The sequence below is a fragment of the Caretta caretta genome, chromosome 8, assembly GCF_965140235.1.
Source record: "Caretta caretta isolate rCarCar2 chromosome 8, rCarCar1.hap1, whole genome shotgun sequence".
Taxonomy (NCBI): Eukaryota; Metazoa; Chordata; order Testudines; family Cheloniidae; genus Caretta; species Caretta caretta.
In genome coordinates this window covers 103974498-104001894 of record NC_134213.1, presented here as the reverse complement: position 1 = coordinate 104001894, position 27397 = coordinate 103974498, and the positions used below count along the sequence as shown (strand labels likewise).

General features: G+C 49.1%; 1 protein-coding gene across 1 annotated transcript; it reads left to right on the top strand.

Moving 5' to 3' along the window:
- The first annotated feature begins 3739 nt into the window (after positions 1–3739).
- RAD54L (RAD54 like) lies at positions 3740–26832 on the top strand. Its single transcript, XM_048862632.2, has 18 exons — positions 3740–4025; positions 4139–4225; positions 5660–5779; positions 6357–6417; positions 8543–8678; positions 9782–9851; positions 11912–12200; positions 12793–12917; positions 14382–14532; positions 16445–16571; positions 18155–18229; positions 18495–18625; positions 21557–21667; positions 22086–22209; positions 22562–22640; positions 22746–22925; positions 23839–24002; positions 25722–26832. The coding sequence occupies exons 1-18, from the start codon at positions 4023–4025 to the stop codon at positions 25921–25923; spliced, it is 2235 nt and encodes a 744-aa protein (XP_048718589.1). The 5' UTR covers positions 3740–4022; the 3' UTR covers positions 25924–26832.
- Positions 26833–27397: the final 565 nt, after the last annotated feature.

The window sequence follows — 27397 nt, the reverse complement described above, 5'->3', positions numbered from 1 at the left end:
CAGTTTACAGAAAGTCTGTCTTATAAGTGCTCAGTGTAGCATTGAAGGGTCATAATTTATCATTTGCCACCTGTGATCCAAGGAACAAGCAACACACCCTCATTCTTTTCTGAAGAGTAGCCCGGCCTCCACTTACAAGTGTAATGTATCTGCTCCCAAATCATTAGCGCTATTGGTTTGTTTTTCACCCAAGAAACCAGAAATGCCCTTGACAATGTACCAGAGGGACTGGCTCTTTGTTCTGTATTTGTACAGTGCCTAGCACAATGGGGTCATTGTCCACGACGGGGGCAGGGGATGGGGGTTCCTAGGTGCTACAATACACATAAATAAACAGTATCTCTTTGTGTTTAGTGCACAGTGTTTAGTGCTCTGAAAGGGCCTCTCCTTACTCCACAGATGGCCTCCCTGAGTATTTAGAGTCAGATCTGCTTGTTTTCGTGCCAAAAGCCAGTATTTCAACTCCTGTTAACATTGCAGAGCCAGGACGGAGGAGGGGATCTGGATTCAGCAGGAATGTCCACTGCTCTGATTTTGAGGCTATAATCCCCATCCTCATCCTGCTGTGGCATCATTCTGGGGAAGCATCAGAAATCCCCCTGGAGCTCCCTACGCTCCCCACTTACCCATTGTACATTCTTAGTAGCTCCATCAAAGTCAAAGGGATACCGTGCTGTGGCAGGTGTACCCTGCCCGAGAGCCTCAGACACAAGTGCAGGGAACAGGACAAGAGCCACAGCCCTTCCGAACTAATTTAACTCATCCTGAGTTCCAGCAGGCAGCAGGTTTGAGGAGCTTGTGTTCAAGGCTGGAGCATTGGACGTGCCACGTTTCTTTTCCTGCTAGCACCCGATTCTCGGTATTGACAGAGATTCACTGGCGCTTCATTAGCTGTGTGTAATTATATATGACACAGTGCACTGTGGTTGCTGTTTAGATGGAAGAGGCTCTTCGGCAGACATCTCTGCAGAGGGGTTTCTTAAGTGAGCTGTAGCTTATGCTCAAATAAATTTGTTAGTCTCGAAGGTGCCACAAGTCCTCCTTTTCTTTTTGCGGATACAGACTAACACGGCTGCTACTCTGAAACCTGTTAAGTGTGTGTGTTTGCGTGTGTGCAATAAATCTGCCTGGAGTCCTGGTTGAGTGAGTGTCCCTGTCACCTGCTTGCAAACACCAGGGTGAACTGATTTGGGGTGGATGCAAATAACAGGCTAGACGGGGTGTAGCTCCTGAGGAAGATTGAAGCAGCGGGCCACGCATTGATAACTGACCCAGTATCTCTGACAGCGTAAAACACCAGGCTTCGCTCTGCTACAGGCCCCTGGCAAGACTGCTAGGCCCAGAAGTAACATAGCCAGGTAACATGGAGACAGATCAGGGAGTCTCAGTCCACAGGCCATCTTTCCTGCAGGCCGTTGTGTTGTCAGTGCTACGGGAGTGCCTTTGCCGTACCGCAGCGAGTCTCTTGTTGGGACAGAGCTTTCAGAGCAACTTTAACAGCTCTGCTTCTCCGACAGGCCACGTCTCTGCACTGCGAGTGACCAGGGAAATGGGCACAGCTCAGAACAGCATGTGGCCGGGGCACGTGGGTGTGTAAACCTGCTGCTAACAGGTTTTAGAGGACTTGGAATAACAGGCTCCATCATGCAGCCATGGAAGCCAGAGGGGGCGGGGGTCTTGCCTCCGCTTTGAATCGGACGCATGGGGTCATTCTCTGCTCTGCCCCTAGGAAGGGCTTGGGGGGTGTCAGTGCCCCTTTGCTCTCCCTCCTGTAGTATTTGTTCTCTACCCATCCTCACTTGCCCCTCGTCCTCTACTTTCGGTCCCTCTGCTGAGTGTTTCTCTCTGTTCCGCTCTGATCTTCCATCGCTCCAGTGGGCTCTCGCTCCCTGGGCACTTCGCTCGTTTTGATCCGCCCTGTCGGCTTGCTTTGCCTGCTTTATTCTTTTAATACGTCTCCTTTTCCTCAGCCCATCCCCAGGAGGGGTCCCGTGTCGCCTGTGTCCCCCCGTCTGTCCCCCTCCTCCCCCCCGTCCCTTCCCCACCCCTCTCTGTTGGTCTGTCTGTCCCCCACCCATGTCAGTCTGCCCCCCTCCTCTCCACCTGTCCCTTCCCCACCTCTCTACCTGTCCGTTCCTGCCCGTCTGTCTGTCTGTCCCCCTCCTCTCCACCTGTCCCTTCCCCACCCCTCTCTGTTGGTCTGTCTGTCCCCCACCCATGTCAGTCTGCCCCCCTCCTCTCCACCTGTCCGTTCCTGCCCGTCTGTCTGTCCCCCTCCTCCCCCCTGTCCCTTCCCCACCCCTCTCTGTTGGTCTGTCTGTCCCCCACCCATGTCAGTCTGCCCCCCTCCTCTCCACCTGTCCCTTCCCCACCTCTCTACCTGTCCGTTCCTGCCCGTCTGTCTGTCTGTCCCCCTCCTCCCCCCCGTCCCTTCCCCACCCCTCTCTGTTGGTCTGTCTGTCCCCCACCCATGACAGTCTGCCCCCCTCCTCTCCACCTGTCCCTTCCCCACCTCTCTCTCAGTGTCTGCTCCCCTCCTCTCCACCTGTCCGCCCCTGCCCCTCTGTCTGTCTGTCTGCCCCCCACCCATGTCTGTCTGTCTGTCTGCCCCCCTCCTCTCCACATGTCCCTTCCCCACCCCTCTGTCCGTCTGTCCCCCTCCTCTCCACCTGTCCCTTCCCCACCTCTCTCTCTGTGTCTGCCCCCCTCCTCTCCAACTGTCCGTCCCCTGCCCCTCTGTCTGTCCGTCTGTCCCCCACCCATGTCTGTCCCCCCCTCCCCACCTGTCCCTTCCCCACCCCTCTCTGTCTGTCTGTCCGTCCGTCCCCCCACCGCCCCGCCCCCGGAGCCCTGGCAGGCTGTGCAGGAGCCCGGAGCGGATCGATGGGGGCGAAGCCGGGCAGGTATCGGCGCTCGATTGGCCGCGCCTCGCGGCGAGCGGCGCTGCTCGGGATAGAGCGAGGAGCCCGGGAACCCGGGCCCCGCCCCCTCCCCCCGCGCCGCCGAGAGGAGACGGGGACGGGCCGGACCCACCCAGCCCCCGAACCAGGGGTGACCCCCCCGCCTGCCCGCAGCCAGCCCCCCCGGCGTGCGAACCCCCGAACCCGGGGTGACCCCCCCTACTGCCCCTCCCCCAGCCAGCCCCCCCGGCGTGCGAACCCCCGAACCCGGGGTGACCCCCCCTACTCCCCCTCCCCCAGCCAGCCTCCCCGGCGTGCGAACCCCCGAACCCGGGGTGACCCCCCCCATACTGCCCCTCCCCCAGCCAGCCTCCCCGGCGTGCGAACCCCTGAACCCGGGGTGACCCCCCCTACTCCCCCTCCCCCAGCCAGCCCCCCCGGCGTGCGAACCCCCGAACCCGGGGTGACCCCCCCCATACTGCCCCTCCCCCAGCCAGCCTCCCCGGCGTGCGAACCCCCGAACCCGGGGTGACCCCCCATACTGCCCCTCCCCCAGCCAGCCCCCCCGGCGTGCGAACCCCCGAACCCGGGGTGACCCCCCATACTGCCCCTCCCCCAGCCAGCCCCCCCCCGGCGTGCGAACCCCTGAACCCGGGGTGACCCCCCCTACTCCCCCTCCCCCAGCCAGCCCCCCCCATACTGCCCCTCCCCCAGCCAGCCCCCCCGGCGTGCGAACCCCCGAACCTGGGGTGACCCCCCATACTGCCCCTCCCCCAGCCAGCCCCCCCCGGCGTGCGAACCCCCGAACCTGGGGTGACCCCCTCCCCCAGCCAGCCCCCCTGGCGTGCGAACCCCCGAACCCGGGGTGACCCCCTCCCCCAGCCAGCCCCCCCGGCGTGCGAACCCCCGAACCCGGGGTGACCCCCCCTACATCTGCCTGCCCCCCATACAGACTCCTGGGGTGCTCCCCTCCCCCATACAGCCCCCAGCTTGCCTACTCCCTCCCCTGGCCTGACCCCCTCCCCATACCCCATTCACACTCCTCCCGGCTTGGCCTGAGCGCCCCCCTCCCGTCCCGAGCTGCACCCTGCGTGGGGCTGGATGCTGCTATAGCCCCCTACGATGGTAAGGGGGAGGGGCAGCACCCCCATGCAATCACTGGCAAAACCCCCTCCCCTCAACTCCCGTGGGGCTGCCGCACTTCTTCATCGCCATCTCTCTCTCCTTCCTTCCTGCAGAGGAGAAGCCTGGCCCCCAGCCAGCTGGCCAAGAGGAAGCCGGGGGGCGATGACTCAGAGGATGATGAGGACTGGCACCCCGAGGCGGTGAGCTCCGCACCCTCCCGCACCCCCCTTCCCCTCTGTTGTCTGGCTGGCTAGAGGTCTGTTTCCAGTGCTGCTGCCCTTCCCGCTCCTGGGCTTGGCTGTAAGGGTAGCGCCTTCCCTTGGCGGGGCTGAGAAATGCATAGGACCTGCTTGTGTGCCCTCTCCCATGGACAGGCCCAGTTTTCTCAGTAGCCGCCACCTCCCGGGATGCTCAGCGGTGACGCTTTGGCCAACGGAGCACAGGTCCCAGCGCATGATGGGCAGGGCGTTCCCACGGTGAAGGGCTGGGATTATGGAATTCACGTCCACTGGAAATCGGGCTGAGCCTAAGGTGCTCCACTGTTAGACCAAGCGACAAGTCCCAGTTGTTTAGGCAGGTGTTTCTATAGACAAACAGTGAGACCCCAAACATGCTGACCCTGGGAATTTAGCCGTTGGCACCTGATCATCATTTTAAGAAAGCATTTATAAAGTCCCATGGAATTCAGTGGGTCTCCAGGGTCTGGTCCAAAGTTTAGATTCAGACTTCACTAGAGTTTGGGGATGTTTGGGTCAGGACCATATCTTAAAAGTCAAAGTATGTGTATCTCTGTAGAGTTGGTCTCTCTTCTTGGATAGAAACAACCCCCCACCCTCCAGGAGAATCACTGGATGTGCTGGGGGAGGCTAAATGACCAGAAATATAGATTCATAGATTTTTTAAGGCCAGAAGGGACTATTGTGATCATCTAGTCTGACCCTGTGTATAACACAGGTCAGAGAACTTCATCCCGTGATTTCTGCATGAAACCCATAACTTCCGTTTGGGCTACAGAGCATATTGTTCAGAAAGATACCCTCCCTGGAGGGAGAGATGGTTTTGAATGGGATCATTATAAATCATTGACCTCTCTATGTATGTATGTATGTGTATTTGTCTTGTCACTTTCCTGAGTGTCTAACATTCAGCTTGAAATTTGCAGCCCTTTCGCTTCCCTAATAAGAACTCTGATCAGGAGCCAATAGGGATGCTAAAAACCCTATAATCAGTGTGCTGGGTCCAGCATGGGGTGCTAACTTTTTTCGTGAAGGAAGTTTGCTAACTGAAAACAAAACAAATGCATTTTTGCTGACCCATATTTCTGCTGCGTGCACCCAAATACTGCATGGCATAGCAATGTGACGGCACTAGTTTGGGGAGGGGCTAATGGATATATTCAGAATTAGAGGAGTATTTTAAACACATTCACGTCCAGGTAGGTAAAATTTTGGGCCCATCGACCTTGGCAGTGTCCTTACAATGGCCGTGAGTAATGATGTTCTGTTTTCAGACTTACTCAGCTGGCTGGCTTCATTGTCTGTGTGGTTAGATGCTTATAGAGCATGACGGTGATACATTTATCCTGCGTTGGTCTCTCCAAATCATCCGCAGCCTGTCCTGATTTTCTTTCTTAGACTCTAAAGAAGCGGAAAGCTGGCAGTGAGAGCCAGAGCTGGGAATGTTACGTGTCACCTTTCCGGAAACCGTTGGCCCCGTTGACCAATCGACCTCACTGCCTTGATAGCAGCAAACATGTAAGTGGATCGCTCGAGGGCATATTGTCAGCACATGCCAATGAGTAGTTGCTCACTGTATATCTGTGATCAGAAGGGCTCACACCCTTCTATTAGGTTATACATCTTGGGCATGATCTGTACACGTGCACTTACGAAAACTCTCATTGAGTCAATGGGAATTCCACGTAATGAGGGCTTGCATGATTATTTATGTTATAGTAGCACCTAGAGGCCTCACCTGAATTTAGGGTCCCACTGGACCAGGCACTTTATTCATAATGAAGTTCACACAACTTCCCTATGGAAATATTCAGTGGTGCAGTCAAGTATTAGTGATGTATTTAAGCAAGAAGTTTATGATGCTAGGATGTTTAATCACATGAAGCGGTATTAGTCAGTTTCATGTTTTGGAGAGTCCAGAGGGAAAACATATTAAATATGACTTTAAAATATCTGGGACAGAAACATCAGTGGGAATTGGGAGCACTCACCACTTTGCAGGATTGGGGCCTTAGCAAATGGCTTCTTTGTCTGTTATGTAGCTATCTCTGATAGTAAATAACTTTAATGTATATTTTTCTTTCTCCATTCCTAGGAGGCATTTATCCGCAGCATTTTGTCAAAACCCTTCAAAATACCCATTCCAAATTATCAAGGTAAATGAAGGGGGTTTAACAGATCTGTATCAAATCTGCCTCCTGTGAAAAAGGTGACATTTTGGTTTTGTCAGACAGTGATATTTTCCTCCTTTTGTATGTGTTAGTTTGAACAGAAAAATATAGCCCCATTAGGGAAGCAGTCTTATTTCTTATTAGTATTTAGTTTGGATAATCCTACATTTCAGTACTGGATTCTGTATTACGACGGTTACATATTTTACAAAGTACCATAGGCTTGCATACCATGTTACAGAACAAAACTGCGAGACAGGTTTCTGGCCCAAACAGTTTACAGTCTAAATCAGTGGTTCCCAAACTTGTTCCGCCGCTTGTGCAGGGAAAGCCCCTGGCGGGCCGGGCCGGTTTGTTTACCTGCCACGTCCGCAGGTTTGGCCGATCGTGGCTCCCAGTGGCCGCAGTTCGCTGCTCCAGCCCAATGGGAGCTGCAGCTGCGATCGGTCGAACGTGTGGACGTGGCAGGTAAACAAACTGGCCCGGCCCGCCAGGGGCTTTCCCAGCACAAGCGGCGGAACAAGTCTGGGAACCACTGGTCTAAATAATACCCCCAATATCACTAACTGGAGGAACAATGTATGTGAAACCAATAAGCGTGCACCAGTTTTCTTTATACTTGGCTTGATACTTTAAGTCTCGGGGTGATCTTTTTAATAAGCTGTGTCTGATAGCTTCAGCTGTTCTTAAATATGTGGTGCACAAACTTCTGACTGGAACAAATGGGACCATTTTTTCTCCCTTGATTCAATAACAGGTCAACCAGTTTCACTCAAACTTTAGTCCAAATGTGGGGTTTTTATTAAATGAGACCAAGTATGGTAATTACCAGCCCAAAAGGAACTTATTTGATACAGTGGTTAGCAGCTGAAAAAGCAGGTTTGAAAGGAAGTTGGAATTAAGCCTTATTTGTAGAGGGTGTAGTATGTGTCTGCACAGCTTTTTTTTTATGGTGGGACTCACTAGATGGCGCTGTTATACATAGTCATCTTTTCTTAGCAGGGGAGCAGTGTGCAGTCTTTTAAGAGAAGCTGGATTGTTGTTTTGTGCTGAATGTTCTTTTGGGGGAGCTGTTGCAAGCAGCAGGAGATTATGCTTCATTTTAATCTCCCTAACTAGAGTCAATCCTTGGAGCAGAATTGCTTCCTGGGAACCAGGCACTGATGTTTGGGCAAGGATTTCTAAAGGAGAGGTTTCCCCGTGTGCTGTTTATGCCCACTTCTGTTCCATGACTGGTGTATCTGTGTAAATAAATTACACTCAGAAAATGCCCAGAATCCAAGTCACTAATTTCTACTCTTAACGGGAAGCTCACCTGCAAGGCCACAACACTTGCTACTGCATGGCAGAGGGGGATGACAGAACAGTAGATTATGTGATATCCTTCTAAGATATGGCAGTCCACTGTTAAATGCAGTGCTGTAAAGGTAGATGCTAATGGTCACATCCTACCCTGGGATAAATGCATGCAACTCCCACTGAGCTCTGAATTGGTTTCTGAGAGGAGGATTTGGGCCAGTGGTTTGTGAGATGCCTAGTTATGTATTTACTGAACTCCTAGAACGTACAGCCTTTGGCCCTGCTTGTCCTTATACAAGGCTAAGTTATGGCCTTGGAGAGCCTAGGGGCATCTTCAGCACTCAAATGCTGTGGAAGTGCCTGTATTAGCTGTAATGCACCTGCAGCGCTGGCCGGGGAACGTAGTCAGCACCCCCATAGCTAGCTCAGAGTTAGCCCGTGTGCAGAGGGGGTTGGGCTGTGACTGTGAACCTGCCCCCCCAGAGCTCCCCCACACTTTGCACGCAGATTATTGCTGCCCCTGTGTGAGTGCAGTGGGGGACAGGGCTCCCTGCCCTCCCTCTCAGCGCACCCGTAGAGAGCCATCCGTCAGCTGGCTCGTAGAGCACATCTAAGCTGCTGGTGCATGCAGCGTTGGCTTCCTCTTGAATCTGTATTCTGCCAGCATCACACCCACACTGTAAACAGCGTGTTGAGCCTCCTCCTTCAGGGCAGTGGATTGTGTCTGAATTCTCAGCCTTTTGCGCGGCTCAGTTTTTTCTGGGAGGAAGCAACTGGCATTCCTTTGAATCCTGCCTGTGATTGTTTTCAGGGTCACTGGGCTTGAGGGCCCTGGGCATCAAACGGACAGGGGTAAGGAGCGCTCTCCATGACCCTTTTGAAGAAGGGGCTCTGGTTCTTTATGAGCCCCCGCCGCTGAGTGCACACGACCAGCTGAAAATAGACAAGTGAGTTACCTCGTTGGCTAGTCTTCCATTCCCAAAAGGTTCTGAACCTTGGGAATTGGGATCAGAACTTTGGAGTTAAATGTGGTTCTGAGCCTTGTGGCTCTGGAATGTCTCTAGCTTGTAGCAATAGTAACCAAAGGAAGGAACATATCCATCTTAGATCATTTGTGGTGTTCTACCCATGGGGTTGACTCGTGGGTAAGCCCAAGGCTCATTGTACACTTCAGTCCATTCCTAAGAGGGCTTTATTCCCTGTCAGTTGCACGTTTCAGTGCTCAGTCTGGATATGTCAACATTAAGGTACAAGCCAACCAAAATGAGGAACTAAAAACTGGGGATTAGAATGGGAACCATCAGGCAACCTTACCTAGAGTGGTCACTGATGCTCCCATTGCAGGGATGAGGCTATCTTTGCTAACCACTGCTTCACTTCCAATAACAGTATGTCAGAGAGGTAGGATGGTCCAATGGTTAGGGCACTAGCCTAGCATTGGGGAGACCTGGATTCAAGTCCCTACTCTGCCATAGACTGCATTTGTGACTTTGGGCAAGTCAGTTATTCCCCCTCTGTACAATGGGAATAACAGCATTACCCTGCCTCACAGGAGTGTTGTGAGGATAACTACATTAAAGATTGTGAGGCGCTCAGGTGTTATGGTAATAAGTATCTAGGCTAGATATATCCTGCAACCTTCATCTAGAAGTTGCAGGATATTTCAGGTTAGCACTAATTATCTATGTCACAAAAGTACTCAAGTCACAGCATCTAGTCATAATGTGGCTGCCCTGTGACATGGTCACCACCCATTCCGGTATTGTGGTGGGTGCGGGCTCTGTATCTGAATTGTGTTCCAGCTTTGCATTCAGGGACACAATTACAACGTGGTTCCACCTAGACTGCAAAATGGCACTGTGGTGTTTAACTGTCGGGGCAACCATGTACCAAGTCCCTAACGTGGTTGATCTTTGCAAAGCAGATAGGATTGCTAGCAGTCGCCTTCCTTGTGCCACTTACCATGAGTCCTCAGAACAGGAGTGAGCCAGAAAAGCCTGGACCAGGGCATTCATTCTACTCTCTCTCCTTTCTTGTTTGCCTCCTGCAGAGACAAAGTGCCAATCCATGTTGTGGTGGATCCCGTTCTCAGTCGCGTTTTACGGCCTCATCAGAGAGAAGTGAGTTTTGTGGGAAACTGCTTTGAGCCATCAGGAGTTCCTTAATCTCCACCTCAAGTGCTTAAACTTTACAGAGAATTCTGGGCAGATGGGTGGAGGGAGGATGTACAAAGCCAACCGCTACCTTCACTAGGAAGATCTGTTTCTAACTATAGTCATAGCAACTGCAGCTGAATGGATTTAAGATCATCCTTAAATATGCCAAAGGCCTGTTAGACCACAGAGATGGTTCCTCTGCTGTGGCACATTCCATTCCCCAGACAAAAGTGCTGAGATATTGTGGGGTTGAGCCCTGTAAGAAACACTCAGATAGGTTCAGGGTCAGTTGGATGTTAAACTGATACTATGCTAGACCTTAGCCAAAAATCACTATAGGAGATCAATTAATGATTGTAATTTCCAAGTAATATTAGCTAGGATTCTGGCCTGCTATACACACATCTGATGTGTAGGTGTTTATATTAGACTTACACAGTATCTATCTGTCTTGAAGTCAAGATATGTTCTCGCTCAACCACAAGTTATGGGCTTGATGCAGGAATCCCTTGGTTGAATCTCTGGACTGTGTTATGCAGGAGGTCAGACTAGATGATCATACTTCTGGGCCTTAAAAATCTGTGAATCTACCTGCTTCCTGATGGTAATATTCCCCCACGTTATGTGTTACATCAGAAAAGTTACTGTCTAAAAATGACACCATCTCGCTCCACAGATCTGCTCCCAGTGTCAGACCTGCTCACTGTAGTTTTCATTACTTCAGTCTAGCCTCGCAGAGCCAAATGAGGTGACTTCTGCACTAGCTCATGCATCATCAGTAGAACTGTAAGGAACAGACAGATCCTGCAAGGAACTCGGAATAGAGCACTACACGGAGCTCCTTGAGGCTTGGGACCTAAGTTCCAATCTCTGTTTACCTTGAAGAAGTTATACAGAGGTGTTCACCTGCAACACACCTCCATAGGGTTTGTATTAATAGTGTGGTATGCTAGTCAGGAAGAGGCCAGCTTGGCTTACAAAGCCCCCTGTGCCTAGTGCAACAGTCATTGTTTAGGATAGAACCACACGTCAAGGCCTTTTATCATTGCACGTTAACTTGTTTGACTCTCTAACCATAAATTATCTGCACAGCTTTGCTCTGAAATCTCTGTTCCTAAATGTCAGCTGTCAGTAATGTATTTGGATCCTGAGTCAGCCAGTGTAGCAGCGTGTATGCGTTTCAGTGAAAAACATCTCCTGTCCTAAATACCAGAACCAGCAAAACCCAGGGCTAATGTGTTAAAATAAAACAAAAAAACCCCACACAACAGGCTAGGTGCCTAATAAGCTGTTCAGGATCATAATGGATACAGGACATTATCAGCGGTAGACTTATAACCAGAGGCTGTATGGGTGCAACCTGTGAGTTTTTATGACCTTCCAAACTAAGTAGGGTCAAATTAGCTTTGTGCCTGGATGGGAGACCTGCAGGTCTCGGTTTAGGCAGCTCAGTAGCTTGTGTTCTCCTTTCTGAGTCAAAACTGGACCAGTCGTGTAAGCCAGCACGGTGCTTGTCTCCAGCTGCATAGCTGGAGACACTCTCTTTCAGGAGAGATCCTGACCACTTGTCAGTAAGATCCCTGGCACTTTTTCTGAGGAGGGATGGTAGCCCCAGTGTCCAGGCCAAACTATATATTACCATCTTAGGTGTTCCTCATGTACCTGTCAGTGCAGTATGCAGGTGCTAGTCTGAGCAATCAAATTCTGCATGCCTAATGTCTCCCTTGTAATTTCAGTTGGATACTTCTTCACTTCCTGTCTCAAACTGGTGTGTAGCATTGCTATGCGTTGTTAACCAGTTGTATGGTTTGTCCGCCCCAGAGGTAGCTGCATTTCAGCAGCATCTCTGGGGATTCCTCTATATAGTTAGTATAGTGCTTCCAGTTCCTTTGTGCTGTGTACATCTGAGATACTGTGTATGATAACCTCAGACCCACAATGCAGTGAGACTGCGTTACTGCACACGGCTTTCGTTCTGCATCCACAAGTCCATTCTAATCAACAAGCCCCCCCTTTTCATGCAGGGGGTGAAGTTCCTTTGGGAATGTGTCACGAGCCGGCGGATCCCTGGGAGCCATGGTTGCATAATGGCTGACGAGATGGGTCTGGGCAAGACCCTCCAGTGCATCACGCTGATGTGGACGCTGCTGCGTCAGAGTCCCGACGGCAAGCCTGAAATCGACAAGGCAATGGTGGTCTCTCCTTCCAGCCTGGTTAAAAACTGGTACAATGAAGTTGGCAAATGGCTCGGAGGAAGGATTCAGCCACTGGCCATCGACGGAGGCTCCAAAGACGAGATAGACCGTAAACTAGGTGTGGAGGCAACTACATGCAGCTGGCTTGTCTGTCTCTCAGTCTGTAGGGGAGTCTTCTAGCAGAAGGAAAAGACACTTCAACAGCTGATGTAAAGATCTAGGGCCTGAACCAAAGCCCACTGAATTCACTGGGGGTCTTTCCATTGACTTCAGTGGTCTTTGGCTCAGGCCCCTACATCTCTGTGTTCGTTCAGTGGATGATCTCCTGGTGTGAACCCCCCAATGAGATTCACATGGGTGTGTTTGGTTAGGGCGGTTTCTGAGCCTTCCTCTGCTGGAGAGCAGCCAGCGCAGGAAAGGGCAGGGGATGGGAGGCTGAGGGAGGGACCAAAGGGCGTTGAGTGGGAGGTAAAGGGAAGGGACGGGGCGATTAGCGGAAGAGGAGGAAGCAGAAGGCCTGCAGGGAAGGGAGCCAATGGAGAGAAGCGTCTCAGAATGCTAAAGGGGAAGTGTCTCAGATGGGTTTGTTTAGGGTCTGCTCAAAAGCAGTTGGAATAAATGGAAAGACTCCCCTGAACTTATCTTCTGCCTGGCTTTCAAATATTTTTCCATTCCCTGTGCCGCTCACGTCTTCCTCTTCCTTCCTGTAGCCGGTTTTATGAACCAGCGTGGCTTGCGAGTGCCTTCTCCCATCCTGATCATTTCCTACGAGACGTTCCGCCTTCACGCCGAAGTTCTCCAGAAGGGGAGCGTCGGGCTGGTCATATGTGACGAGGTACAGAGACGGCAGCTGGTGTTTCTTTAGTCCCGTGCTGAGCTTTTTCTGCTTTCATATGGAGAAATAATCAGAACGGCCTGGCAGCATTTGCATCCTTGTGTTGGAAGTGCTCTTGGTTGCTAGCCCACAAATGGAGTGTGTGATAATATCCAGCCCCAGGCACCTTTCAGCCAGAGCTTCCCGGGTGCTGTACAAAGGGCAGTCAGTAGCACTGTCCTCACTTCACAGATGGAGAAGCTGAGTTACAGATTGGCTAAATGACTTACCCAGGCTCATGCTGCAAGTCAGGTCTCATGACCCCCAATCCTTTGCTCTGATCACTAGATTATGCTGCCTCCCATATGTTGTATACATTGCGTGTATTATCAGGCTGGACCTGTGTCCCCCAAACAATAGAAGGTCAAGTGTCGGCTGTGCTGACGACAACACAGTAAAGATTAGGGAACAAAGGGCCTGCTCCAAACGTCCATTGACATCCATGGAAGTTGGATCAGGACCTACTGGAGCACTGGACTCTTGTGTCTGAGAAAGGATCTCTTTCCTGAGCACTGGGCTAGCAGGAGGAGCTGTAAGTGCGAATGCATGCCTGAAGGGGAGCCTCTGAGTGGTCTCCTAGCACTGCTAGGGGGATGGGGGGGCTGACGATACAGGGGGAGAACGTGTGAACAGGCAAGGTGAGTGATCCTTGCTTAGGCTAACGAGTTCGTACTCTCCAGGTGCTGGATTCTACTCGGCGAGGGCTGGATTTTTCGGGAGCTGCCTTCACACGAGTAAAATGCAGTTCCATTCAAACCTTTTGTTCTCCGATGCTGTGTATCGGTATCCAGCTTCACATTTGTGCTAGAGCTCCGTTTTCCTGAAGGGAAAACAAGCAAAGCAAGCCTGTGCCCAGCCCCAGACCAATGAGGAGCTGTACAGCACTCTGCCCATGCACTTACTACTTCCTCTGCCTCCCTTAGAGGAGTTTCATAGAATGCTAGTGACACTCGGTGGCTTGGTTCTGTATCCGTTGTAATGCAGACTGAGATGATCCTGAAAGTGGAGCACATTCTTTTCTATCTACATATTTATAGTGTGCCCCACCCCGTGGTATCTGGGCACCTTAATGTTTTGCCCTTGAGTAGCAACTTTCAGCCAAGGATCTTGCAGCAATTTACAAATAGCGATAAATTAACCATCCTGGCTATTGCTGGGAGCTAGGGGATATTGTTCCCATTTTAGAAAACAAAATGTTTGCTTAATTTGGGCCATATAATAATTATTATTAGGGTAGCACCCAGGGGTAGCACTAGTCATAGAGCAGGGCCTCTCAGTGCAGGTGCTGTATATACCCAGAACAGAGACAGTCCTGTCCTGAGAAACTTACAGTTCAAATAAATCAGCGTTGACAGAGATCTCTCAGACCTGCTTCCTCTCACCAAGTGCCATGGGATTTCCTGTTTGCTTTTTTTTTCTTTTTAGGGTCACAGGCTGAAGAACTCTGAAAACCAAACATACCAGGCTCTGGACGGCTTAAACACACCACGGCGAGTTCTCATCTCAGGGACCCCCATTCAGAATGACCTGCTCGAATACTTCAGCTTGGTGCACTTCGTTAACTCGGGCATCCTAGGTAAGGAGCGTGACGGTGTTAACCCCTGTGCAGCTTATAGAACCATAAAAATGTAGGGCTTGAAGGGACCTTGAGAGATCATCAAGTCCAGGCCAATGTGCTGAGGCAGGATCAGGTAAACCTAGACCATCCCTGGCAGGTGTTTATCCAACCTGCTCTTAAAAACCTTCAAGGAGGGAGAGTCCACAATTTCTCTTGGAAGCCTGTTCCAGAGCTTAATTACCCTTCAAGTTAGAATGTTTTTCCTAATATCTAACCTAAATCTCCCTTGCTGCAAATTAAGCCCATTACTTCTTGTCCTGCCTTCAGTGGACCTGGAGAACAAGTGATCATCATCCTCATTATAACAGCCCTTAACATGTTGAAGACTGTTATCAAGACCCCCATCAGTCTTCTTTTCTCAAGACTGAACTGTGAATCAAGAGGCAGGTGGCCTATCTGGCAGGGACCTCCCCCAGCCACCAGTGCTGGAGAAGTTAGCAGCACTGGCCTTCGTGATGGCCCTGAACTGCAAAGTTCAAATGTGAATCTGAGCATTATCCTCGTTTATAGTACCTGTAGTCCAGTAGTGTCTAGTCACCAACTAGATTGGGCCCCAATGTGCTAGGTGCTGTACTCATTCGTAGTAACAAACAGTCCTTGCCCCCAAAGAACTTACAAGCTAAATAGAGTAGGCAGACAAAGGAAGGCTTAATTATGCCCATTTCACAGATGGGGAACCAAGTCACAGACAGATAAAGGGACTTGCCGTGGGTCACAGGGGGATTGTGTGTCAGAGCTGGGAACTGAACATTGATCTGGAGTCCCAGCCTACTGCCTTAATCACAAGACCACCCTTCCTCTTGATTTCTTAGTCCAGTGGTGGTCACATCCAGGGTTTTGGTTTGGGACATCTTTGGGACAAAGATGAGGAAGCTTGTGAATCTGGGGTTCACCTCGTCACCCTATTTACAGGGGAAAGGAGAAAAGTGTTTGAACAGAGGCATGATTTGATTTGTTTCTTTTTCCTCCTTGCTGGCGGATCTAATGCTTCTTATGGCTGCTTCTGCAGATTAAAACATTCCGTCTCTGGGCTCCGTCTTGTGTCCAGTGCCCTTGGTAGTCCATGGTCTGGTTTATTTGAAGAGCAAAGCATATTACTAATCTGTTGGTGTTTTATGTTCTCCACTGCATCAACAGGTTCAGATTGGCTCTGATGCTGTCTGGCAGGGAGGGCGAAGGCTTGTCCCAGAAAGGCCACATTCTGTTCAAGGGCAAGAATAAATAAACCAACCATAGATCAGTCTTTTATGTTTTGTTGTTATTCTGAGGGCCCTGGTCTCTTTGTTGTGAAACATAATGGCATGGCATTAAATCTATCCCTTCTTCATGCACAGAACTCTCTCCCCAGGCCAAGAGCAATATGTGGGCTGTGTCTGATTCTGCCTCCAGAATTTCATCAGAGGGAGGATGGGATGGGGATAGAAGGTGTTTTTATTTCTCTTCTTTTTCTCCATGAGTTTTGATTTGGCTTGGGGACTTAGCACAGGGCGGCAACGTGATCGATTGGCCCGTGTCTTCGGCAACTCATGGAACCTATTTGTGCCTCAGTTTCCCAAGCTATAATATGGGGCTAATACCTTTTGGGGGTTAGGGTTAATTATACTTGTAAAGTCTTTTGGGGATGGAAATGCTGTATAAATGTTAAATATTATTCTGTTGCTCACATTCACCAGCATTGTCTGAATTATTTCTGATGTGACAAGCTAGGGTTTACGTGTTAAAAGCTAGGGTTGAAGTGTTTCCATCCAGGGCCCACAACCCTCTGGCAGTGCCTGGGGTGGAGGGGAAATCCACTTTTCTGTCAAAGGCCCACATGCCTGCAGATGAGATGCTGTTGTAACATTTGACCTTTCCCCTCTGTTTTGAACAGGGACAGCGCAGGAGTTTAAAAAGCATTTTGAAATCCCTATCCTAAAAGGCAGGGATGCAGATGCAAGTGAAGCGGAGAGGCATAAAGGGGAGGAGCGACTCAAAGAGCTGATCAGCATTGTGAACAGGTGAGTTCTAACATCCTCTCCCCAGAAAGCGAAGCATAAACCCCTTCCCACGTACAGCCATTTTTGAAGATTCCAGTACAGTGTCGGAACAAGTCCTGTTGCGAGTTTTGTGCATTGAATAGCTGATGAGTCAATAAAGCCCTATTAACACTAAGACATAAGGAATATATTTAATGTGCAGTTATACTCTGCAAAGGGATTGTCAGAATGACACTCATGGTTCCTGCTAATCCCAGTTCATCACCGTGTATTCAGATTACAAATCAAAGGACGATTTTTCTAATTGTCCCATGTTTCCAACTCCATCTGGTGCCTTAGCATCCCACTGTTTTCCTTCTGCTTCTTGCGTCAACCCTTACGATAAAGATTCGACAACTAAGATGGCTGTCAACTCTCATGATGATACATGAGGCAGAACAGAACCCAGCTCACTCTCTCATAGCTGTGTTGGCTCTGTGGGGCTCACAAGAATAAACCATATTCATGCCAGTTAGGTAAGATGTTGTGGCACTAGGAGTAAATCTCTTGAGTATTATTAATACTTAGTTCTTATCTAGCATGTTTTGTCAGCTGATCTCAAAGCGTTTTACGAAGGAGGTCAGTATCATTATCCCCATTTTACAGATGGGGAAACTGAGGCACGGAGCAGGAAAATGACTTGCCCCAGGTCACCCAGCAGGCCAGTAGCAGAGCTAGGAATAGAACCCAGGACTCCTAAGTCCCAGTCAGTGTTCTGTCCACTCAGTGACACTGTAAGATGGTTTCATTTTTTTACACCGTTACTTTTCTGATTACGAATCGTAAGCAACCACGCTAACGAAATCTTTGACAGGTAACTGATTGACAGCAGAAGAGCCCTAACTAGAGTCTCCTCAGCATTCACAATGTTGCTGAAGTCTTGGTTCTATATAAGCTTTTGCAACCATTGCAAATGCCATAGAGCAGTTTATATTCACGGTCAATTTAATTTCACACGGTACGGCCGCTCTGCAAAATTGGCCATGACCTTGACACGGCCTGGCAGTAAAAAGGCTCAGTGAAACATGTGGCTGGGAGGGGTAGAAGGGACTCCTTATGATCCTGCGGGCCCCTGCTTTTGTTCATGGTGAAGGGGATTTGAAGCTGGTGCTCTGGGGTCTGTTCTGTCTCTCCTGCTTGGGGAGTTCCCCACTATCCCCCATTCAGTGTGCACACCCAGGTTTCAGTAACTCGCTCATCCTGGAATCATGATACAAAAGCAAGGAGAGAGGACACGGAGGTCAAAGATTAATTGAAATCAGTGGTGCCTATAGTCAAGGCAGCACATGAGAGAATGGTAGAACTACACTGTGGAGCACTTCCACAGCAGAGAACCCTCAGCCTAGAAACACCTGCCCCCGTCTGCATGTAGGACCCAAGAATACACCCATCCCGGCCGATCACACCTGCCAAGGTAGAGGTGTGAAGCATTTTCTCAGGCACTGCAGGCCTAGATTGTAAGGGACTTGCACAGTCATGTTAGTCAGGGACAATATTGCAGTTCACCAATGGCTTTTTGTTCTTCATGTCATCTGTGTTTCTAATCCCCATTTCCTTCATTGCAGATGTTTGATCAGGAGAACTTCAGATATCCTGTCCAAATACCTACCTGTGAAAATCGAGCAGGTGGTTTGCTGCAGGTATGGGACAGTCTGCCCAAATCAAGGACAGAAAAGAGAGAACAAAAGTAAAGGCTAAACTCACAAAAAATAGTCTTGACTTTCGGGTCTTGGATTTTAGTGGTGTCTCGTCATGGAATCTGTGTAGGACTAAGGCTCTCCCCAGTGAGAGGTGTGTTTCTGTGGCCCAAACAAACTATAGTAGAGATGGAGGAGGAAGATTGAGATCAGCTTGTGGATCTTCCCAGACCTGCCGCACTGTGCTAAGCCCCCTGTTCTGTTTCAGGCTGACACCTCTGCAGACTGAGCTGTACAAACACTTCCTGAAGCAAGCGAAGCCAGCCGAAGAGCTGAAGGAGGGGAAGATCAGCGTGTCGTCTCTCTCCTCCATCACGTCCCTGAAGAAGCTCTGTAACCGTGAGTGAGAGGTTGATTTAATGCTATTATTGTATTATCTACAGAGCATTGGATGCAGAGCTTCACGAAACACTTAAGCCCAGCTCTCTGCTCCAAAGAGCTTGTAATGTAATGACTCCATCTGATGCAACTCCCTGTATAAATCACCCCCACATCTGGAGAGCTGGAACTAGACCCTTGAGCCTCCTGACTCTCACAGGTCGCTGTCACTTGACCCAAAAGAGATTTCCTGTGGCTAGGAGTTCTAAGAGGTCCAGCCACTATAGGGCAACATTGCTTCACTCAAATACAGCCAGCAGTAGGGTGGTGGGGAATTTTTTTGACTAAAGATTTTGTCATTGAAAAATTCCAATTCGTTGAAATAGAAACTGTTTGTGAAGCAGGGTTGGTTCTGATGACTCCCCCGACCCGGAATGTTTTTGGGAAAAAATTTTTGAAAATGTCTAAACCAAATATTCTGTTTTTCTGGTTCAAAACGACTTTTTCTTTTGAAACTTTCATTAATGAAAAAAAGGTCGAAATCAAAAGGAAACATTTCGATTGAGTTGAACCAAAAACCTTTTTTGGTTTTTTGGTTCTCAAAAGAATTTTGAGATTTTGATTTTTCTTCCCCATTTTGGGTGGGAAGAATTTTTAAACTCTCAAGAATATTTGCAGAACAGAAAACCCGTTTCCTGCCCAGCCCTACACGGTAGGTACATCATGACAAGGATGTACCCACTCAGCCCCAGGCACTCAGAGACACTGTCGGAGATCCTGCAGAAGTAGGTGCTGAGCTGGGAAAGGATGGAGAAAATTTGATGGCTAGGGAATGGGAGACAGTTCTCAGCAGAAGGGGTGGCATACCGGAGAGGAGCAAAACTACAGCTGGGAGAAGGAAACCAGAGCCAGGTAGGTGGAGGAGAGGCGAGAGGGGGTGCTGGGCGAGACAAGGGTACAACTGTAGGCAGGGAAAAGTTGTGATGCCATTGAAGTGAGGATGAGGAGGTTGAACTTGATGCAGAGGAAGAGGGGAAGCCAACCAGGGTCATTTAGAACCCAGTCCTGCTTCCATTGAAATTGGTGCTAGAACTCCAGTGGATGCAAAGTTAGAGCCCTAATCACCATTGCCATGCTCTTCTGTGGCGCCCTCTGGAGGCAGCTGCTTCCTTCCCTGGTGCTGCTCTTTCACACAACTGACCCTTTTCCTGGGGTGGGGGAAGACCCAGGAGGTTGTCAGCTTGCTTTATGGAGACAGCAAGCTGCTGTGAGGCGTGCAGGTGATTTTTGGGTCCATAACTGGATTGGGCTTCTAGAGAAAGAGGAAGACAATGCAGAGGGACCAATGTACTGCTGCTCTGCAGCCTCTTGGCTAAGAACCGTTGTAGTATTCGATCGGTATCTTGTACTTCCTGTGTCTGGAGACTCTCTTGGCCTTCGAGGGTAATGGACTCTGTCAAGGTTCCTTCCCTGCTCTGAACTCTAGGGTACAGATGTGGGGACCCACATGCAAGACCCCCTAAGCTTATTCTTACCAGCTTAGGTTAAAAACTTCCCCAAGGTACAAACTTTGCCTTGGCCTTGAACCGTATGCTGCCACCACCAAGCGTTTTAAACAAAGAACAGGGAAAGAGCCCACTTGGAGACGTCTTCCCCCCAAAATATCCCCCCAAGCCCTACACCCCCTTTCCTGGGGAAGGCTTGATAAAAATCCTCACCAATTGGTACAGGTGAACACGGACCCAAACCCTTGGATCTTAAGAACAATGAAAAATCAATCAGGATCTTAAAAAAGAAGAATTTTAATTAAAGAAAAGGTAAAAGAATCACCTCTGTAAAATCAGGATGGTAAATACCTTACAGGGTAATCAAAACAGAGAATCCCTCTAGGCAAAACCTTAAGTTACAAAAAGACACAAAAACAGAAATGTACATTCCCTCCAGCACAGCTTATTTTACCAGCCATTACACAAAAGAAAATCTAACTCATTTTCTAACTAGATTACTTACTAACTTAACAGGAGTTGGAAGGCTTGGATTTCTGATCTGTTCCCGGCAAAAGCATCACACAGACAGACAGACAACCCTTTGTGTCCCCCCGCCCCCCAGATTTGAAAGTATCTTGTCCCCTCACTGGTCATTTTGGATCAGGTGCCAGCGAGGTTACCTTAGCTTCTTAACCCTTTACATGTGAAAGGGTTTTGCCTCTGGCCAGGAGAGATTTTATAGCACTGTGTACAGAAAGGTGGTTACCAGACTCCATATGAGACATCTACAAATTCTGTGACCCGAGCAATATCAGGGCCGCATAGTGATTTTTACCAACCTGTTATGGTGACCAGTTAGTGTAATACAAGGGTCTGGCAAGAGAACCATGCGTTACTACTGCTGCTAGGTGCAACAGAAAGTCCTTTGTAAACGGAGCTACCTGCTGTGGGTCTCCATGAGGCCCACCCACAGAAAATGCTTTAAGCTGGTTATTTTCCCCAGTACGTGATCCGTGATTCTGTTGGAGCTCTTGGGTTTTCCCCTGATGTCTCCCAGCTTTAACCTCCATCCTTCTGGCCAGATTGGAATGCACGTGCTCCTTACAGAGCCCATCAGTGCTGCTCCTCAGCTGACCTGAGAGGTGGTCATTTAGCAATGCCAAACTCTCCTTCCTTTTGCCTTGGGAGCACGGTCATCATGCAACTCCCTGGCTGCTGAGTGTTTGAAGGAGTGATCCTGGCAGTAGGATATGAAGTAAGATTGGGGAGGGAGGGATCTGGGAGCCAGATGGACAGGCCAGTGGGGGTGGGTGACTCTCATGCTGCGTTTATATGTAATTATACAGTCAGTACAATGACAAGGACGCAGTCATCTTGGTGCCATCGCAGTCATGCTTCCCTTCTCAGCGGGGAGCTCTGCAAACTTCAAAGCCACAGTGGTTTCCAGATTTTGTTTGTTCTTCAGACCCTGCCCTGATCTACGAGAAGTGTGTGGAGGAGGAGGAAGGGTTTGCAGGAGCACTGGAATTGTTCCCTACTGGCTACAGTCCCAAGTCCCTGGAGCCCCAGCTGTCAGGTAACCACACTGTAACTCTGCTGTGTGAATCGATTGCTTGAGAGAGGGTGGCCCCCTGCGACAGGGAGCATGGAATCTTATGCAGTGACCAGGGGTACTTTGGGGTGACCTCTTAGGAAGAGGCTGATCTTGTGTACATCTCTGCATGTGTCCTCTCTAACCCAGTTAATACTCACTTCATCTGTAGATCTCAAAGCATTTTACAGAGGTGGGTAAATATTTTCCCCATTATTCTGATAAGGAAACTGAGGCACACAGCGATTAAGTAGCTTGCCCAAGGTCACAGAGAGGCAAAGCTAGGAATAGAGCCCAGGTCTCCTGACTGATAGTCCAATGCTCTGTCCACTGGACTGTGCTGCCTCCCTACATATTGGCAATGGGATGTTTTTAACAACATGTTCACTTTTCTTCCTTCCAGGAAAGATGCTGGTGTTGGACTACATCCTGGCTGTGACTAGAAGCACCAGCAACGACAAGGTAGTCCTGGTCTCCAATTACACCCAAACACTGGACCTCTTTGAGAAGCTCTGCAGGACTAGGAGGTTTGTCGTTGGTCTTACTGATGTAACTATTGTAGGACTATACTTGGAACATAAACCTTAGCCTCAGGTGGCTGTTCTTTAGGTTTTTCCCTGCAAGACCTCCTGTTCTGAACTCTAGCCTCAGAGGGAGGCCCTGGAAATGGAACTAAATGTGACCCATCAGGTCTGGCTTCCAGGGTGAGTCAGCAGAACAGTTCTGTCCATTTCTATAGAGGCCTACACCCTGACAGTCAAACACAAGGCCATTTGCAGAACTGTTTCTGTTCTTCTTGGGTTTTATCATTGTAAAACCAGGGCTATTAAAAGGCTATGATGATCTGATCCCATGAACCATCCTGTTGTCCTGTGACAGGTATTTATATGTCCGACTGGATGGCACCATGTCCATTAAAAAGAGAGCAAAGATCGTAGAGCGGTTTAACAGCCTCTCGGTAAGTAGAGCTTCCCGGACCCACGTCATTGGTCCTGCCAGTCTTCGCAGGTGTGATCATGTGACAGCTGGCAGGGATTTAATCTAAGTATGTCTTGCCCCACAGAGCCCTGACTTTGTCTTCATGTTGAGCAGCAAAGCAGGTGGCTGCGGCTTGAACTTGATTGGGGCAAACAGACTCATCATGTTCGACCCAGACTGGAATCCGGCCAATGACGAACAAGCCATGGCTCGAGTGTGGCGAGACGGCCAGAAGAAGACCTGCTACATCTACAGGTTGCTCTCAGTGAGTCCGGAGTTACCTTTTAACCCTGTCGGGACATGGGTTATAGTCCAGTCTGCAGTTGATTATACTGTAGAATAATTGACCTTGCAACTGGAAAGAGACGCTGTGGCTTAGAACCTTGTAGTGTCTGTAGCCATGTGGCGTGGATTGCACTTGATTACATCAGGCCTCAAATTTTCTGCCATGGAAGCCAATGAGAGTTAAGCCATTGATTTCAATGGGATTGCTTTTGGGCCCTGGCTCTTTAATGGTGGTTGGTTTATGGGGAAATAGAAGTGACCGAAGCTTTATAAATAAGACATGAATCTTTTGTGGCAGGGTATAGACGTGGCTGTTGGCAGGGCACCATATTCCCATAATTGTAGTAGATGGCAGAATCTGCGAGTCCCTATTCAGAGCTTTAACCACTCCCTCTCCTCTGCCAGCCGCCCCCGTGGCACAGCATTGCCCTCCACAGCCACTGCGTTCCCACCAGCAGGGCCCTTGGGACCATGCTGCTGAAGGGGAATCTCTAGCAGGAGTTCCAAACCCTGGTGTCATCGTGTAGCAGTTGTGTACTCTGATTGGTTTTCCTGCATGTCGCCTCTTTACTGCAGCCTGCGGCCGCATCAGCTCATGTTGTGATCATGTCACGTCGCAAGATAAGCGGGATTGGGCTGGGTCAGTGCTGGTAGCCCTCTGAGGGCACTGCATGAGGTAGTGGTGATGATGCGTCCCTTGGATTCTGTACTGAACCTGTGCCCCTAGCAAGGTGGCTCTGGGCAGCTGGAGGAGGTGGAATTGAACCTCTGGCCAGTAAAGACCCCATGGTACTTTTTATACAGATAAAGGCTTAATCCCAGCGTACTGGCCAGATCCCAGTTTTAGCCTTCTCCATGCTGCCCTTAATCCCACTGGCCGTTCTCTCTCATAGACAGGAACAATTGAGGAGAAGATTTTCCAGCGTCAGACCCACAAGAAGGCACTCAGCAGCTGCGTGGTGGATGAGGAGCAGGATGTGGAGAGGCACTTCTCGCTAGGAGAGCTGAAGGAGCTGTTCACGTTGAACGAGACCACAGCCAGCGATACCCATGACAAGTACGTTTATAAACACTGATGGGTTAGGAGAGCCAATGACTATGGCATAAACAGTGCTGACTTCATGACGGACACAGAGGCTGTAGGTGGAGATGCAAGCCCTCTGGTTCACTGAGAACCTCTTAGTGAACCATTCAGGCTTGTGAAGTTATTGATCTGCTGATTCAGAAGTTGCTGGTACAGCAGGAAGATAATTATATTACACAGAATGTCTCATTAGTAGATTTCAAAGCACTTCATGATCTTTAATGGATTTATTCTCATAACACTCCTGGGAGGCAAGGCAGGGCTATTATCCGCATTGTACAAAGGGGAAACTGAGGCACAGAGACGCTACGTGACTAACTGAAGGTCCCATGGGAAATCTGTGTCAGAGCAGGGAATTAAACCTGGGACCCTCACATCCTAGGTTAGTGCCCTAACCAAGTGACCGTCTTCCTCTCTATTGATGGGGAGGTAGAGGAGAGGAGAGTGTCTAGGGTGGACTTCCATTTCCAACACTCCATAAATCATAAGGAAATGGACACTTCCTACTCACCCTCTCATTTTGTCATGGAAGTTTCTATTATCGGACAAGTACTCAAACCACCCCTGCTGATGCATCCACCTACATCCTTGGGAGGGTGAGAGGCTGTAAGATATCACGGGGAAGTGAAAGTTATTTTTAATTTCCCAAAGCTTTTCAAGCACAGAAAGTCCAGGGATGGAAGATCCCTATTTGATCATCTGCCCCTTCTTCCCCCCCCCCCCCAACACTGTAAGATTGTTACCCATTGTGCATTTAACAAATGGCTTGTCTGGTTTTAAATGCACAGTGGGGCGTCCACCACTTCCCTTGGGAGGCCAGTCGACGTTCATTGCCATAGGTAGTGATTCCAAACCAAGAACAATTTTATATACAAACTGACAATTCACCCTGTGTAAATGTATGAAAATCAGATCCTTCCTTTGTCATCTGCCGAGTCCTGAGTTCAGGATTCCTTATTTAAAACCCGCTCCACCATAACCACTTAAAACAGCTGTGCTGGGCTGAGAGATTGTGATGTCCTTAGGTGTGATGCAAGGGAATTACCAAAGTATGTAGGTCCTGGAAGGTAAGAGGACGATTTTGTAAACTGACTTGTAATTCAAGTCTACACACATGCTCTGTTTCTGACCTAGGATTTTACAGGTGATTAGGTTTGAGGTCTTACTGCTCTGAGTAAACTAAAGAGAGTATTGTTTACCTTCTAAATGAAGCACTTTCTCAACTCCCTTTGGAGCCACTGCTGGTTTCATGTAGTTCACCTCTTTTCCCATGATTTGCCTGAATTTGGATGGATTTTATTATAACACTTTCATTGTATGTATAAACGTTCACATGTGGAGCCTAGGGTGCTTTGGAAATAAAAGCCCAGATTTTCCAAATGGAATCATGGTAACCAAGAAAGACTAAATGACCAGTCACGTGTCTCCGGTCATTTGCACACGCTGTTATGGTACGTGTGCACGCAGATTAGACACTTGATTTTGCCTGGGCTTTTTGTTGGGCCGATCGTTAGACAAATGGGAACTGGCTAACCCAAATGTTGATGAAGTGCACTCTGGTCGTTGATGCCATCTCCATTAATTGTACACCCTTTCGCCCAAATCTGAAACGCTAGGATTCTGTACCTAGCCCAGCAGGTGTAGAATGTGCCCTGGTCCTCACCTTTGTGTTTTACCATCTTTGTGTTTTAGGATTAAGTGTCGCCGCTGTGTGAATGGCCACCAGGTAAAGCCTCCTCCTGAAGGTTCTGACTGCACCTCTGACCTCTCCCAGTGGAACCACTGTGCTGACAAGCGTGGGCTCCAGGACTCTGTGCTGAAGGCCACGTGGGATGCTGCTGTCACCTTCACGTTCCATCACCATTCCCACGAGGAGCAGCGAGGGATTCCCTGACAATGCGTCTCCGATGGTGGGGGTGAGGGAAGGCTCCTGTGGAAGTCAATCAAGCTCACTTCAATCACTTTCAAAGCAGAGGTCTGATAATGCAGCCTGTGCTGTTATCTGGATCCAGAACGGTGGTTCTGTTTTCTTCCACCAAGAAATTGGTAGGTCTTGACCAAATTGTTAAACTGTACTTGGGACAGCAGGAAGCATGAGGTATTATCCGTGCTACTCTCGTGTCTATAACGTGTACTGGAGAAAGAGCTGTTTGGCTTGTGAAGCGATGTGCTTCAGTCTAACTTAGGACCTATTGTAATAGCGTCAAGACATAACCCGTTCTGCATCTGTGAGAGCACACGCAAGATCCAGTTCACACTTTGTATCGTCTTTTTATTTACCTAAGTCGCATTACAAAAAAACAAGTTCCATCTTCATGTGTAGGTTAATTCCTGGCTGCAGATCTGGTTTTCCGTGTGCAGCTACCACCTACTCAAGATTTTTTTCTCAGAGCCACAGTTTACAGTCTAGATAGTGAATGCATAGGCACTGATGAGATCTGGAATCAGCCGGCAGTGTTTACCTATATTATGTAGTAGACAGCTCTGGGAAATATCATCATTCATCTCAAGATCAATCCAACTTAAGCCATTTTTGAAAAACTTGGGTCTAAATGACTTGTGCTTCTGGATGGCCCAGTCTGAGACACCTCCCAAGGGCCTGATTTTCAGAAAGCGCATCAGTCAGGCCCCATTAAAATCACTCTTCGCTTTGAAAATCTTGGCGGCAACAACCCTCTAATTTGTGTTGGCATCATTTTAGCAAGATCATTTTTCTACAATGCAGTAAAAGAATAGTCCCTAATGTACCAAAATTTCTACTCAACTATATTTTAAAAAATAAAGTTGCTGAAGGACAAGCAAACTGTTCTGTTTAAAACATTTTTATAAAATAAGCGTATGCATTAAATCAATACAAGTTAACGAAAGCAGGGCCTAAGAAAGGACTTCCCTCCAAGGGTAAAATGGTTGCAAGCAAAAGCTTTTTGTTGTACTGAAGGGTCTCGTGCAATGGGGATGTCTGTATTGGCCAAAAATAAGAAGGGCCAGTGCACTGGCTTTGTTTAGGCTTTTATTTTCTAGTCACAAGGGTGAGTGGGTTCAGGGTAGTTTTTGTTCCAAGCACAATATGAAAGATTGAGCCAGAGCTGTTCCTGGAATGCTGCAGTAACTGCAAGATTCCAGCAGACATTACTAACCATTCAACAGTAGCTTAAAGTCCTCAGAGTCCTGCTGTACGGTGAGTAAGAATGTTGTTTTAAATGTGTCGTGTTCAGTGGGCTAGAACCAGGTGAGATGCTCCTCCCTCCCCCGTCTTTATTCCTTTTGTTTATAGCCTCACTGTTGCTGAGTTTGTTTCCTTAATTGAGTCGCACCATGAAAGGGATGTGATCAATTCTCCCTTGCTTGGGGGCGAGGGGTGGAAGAGC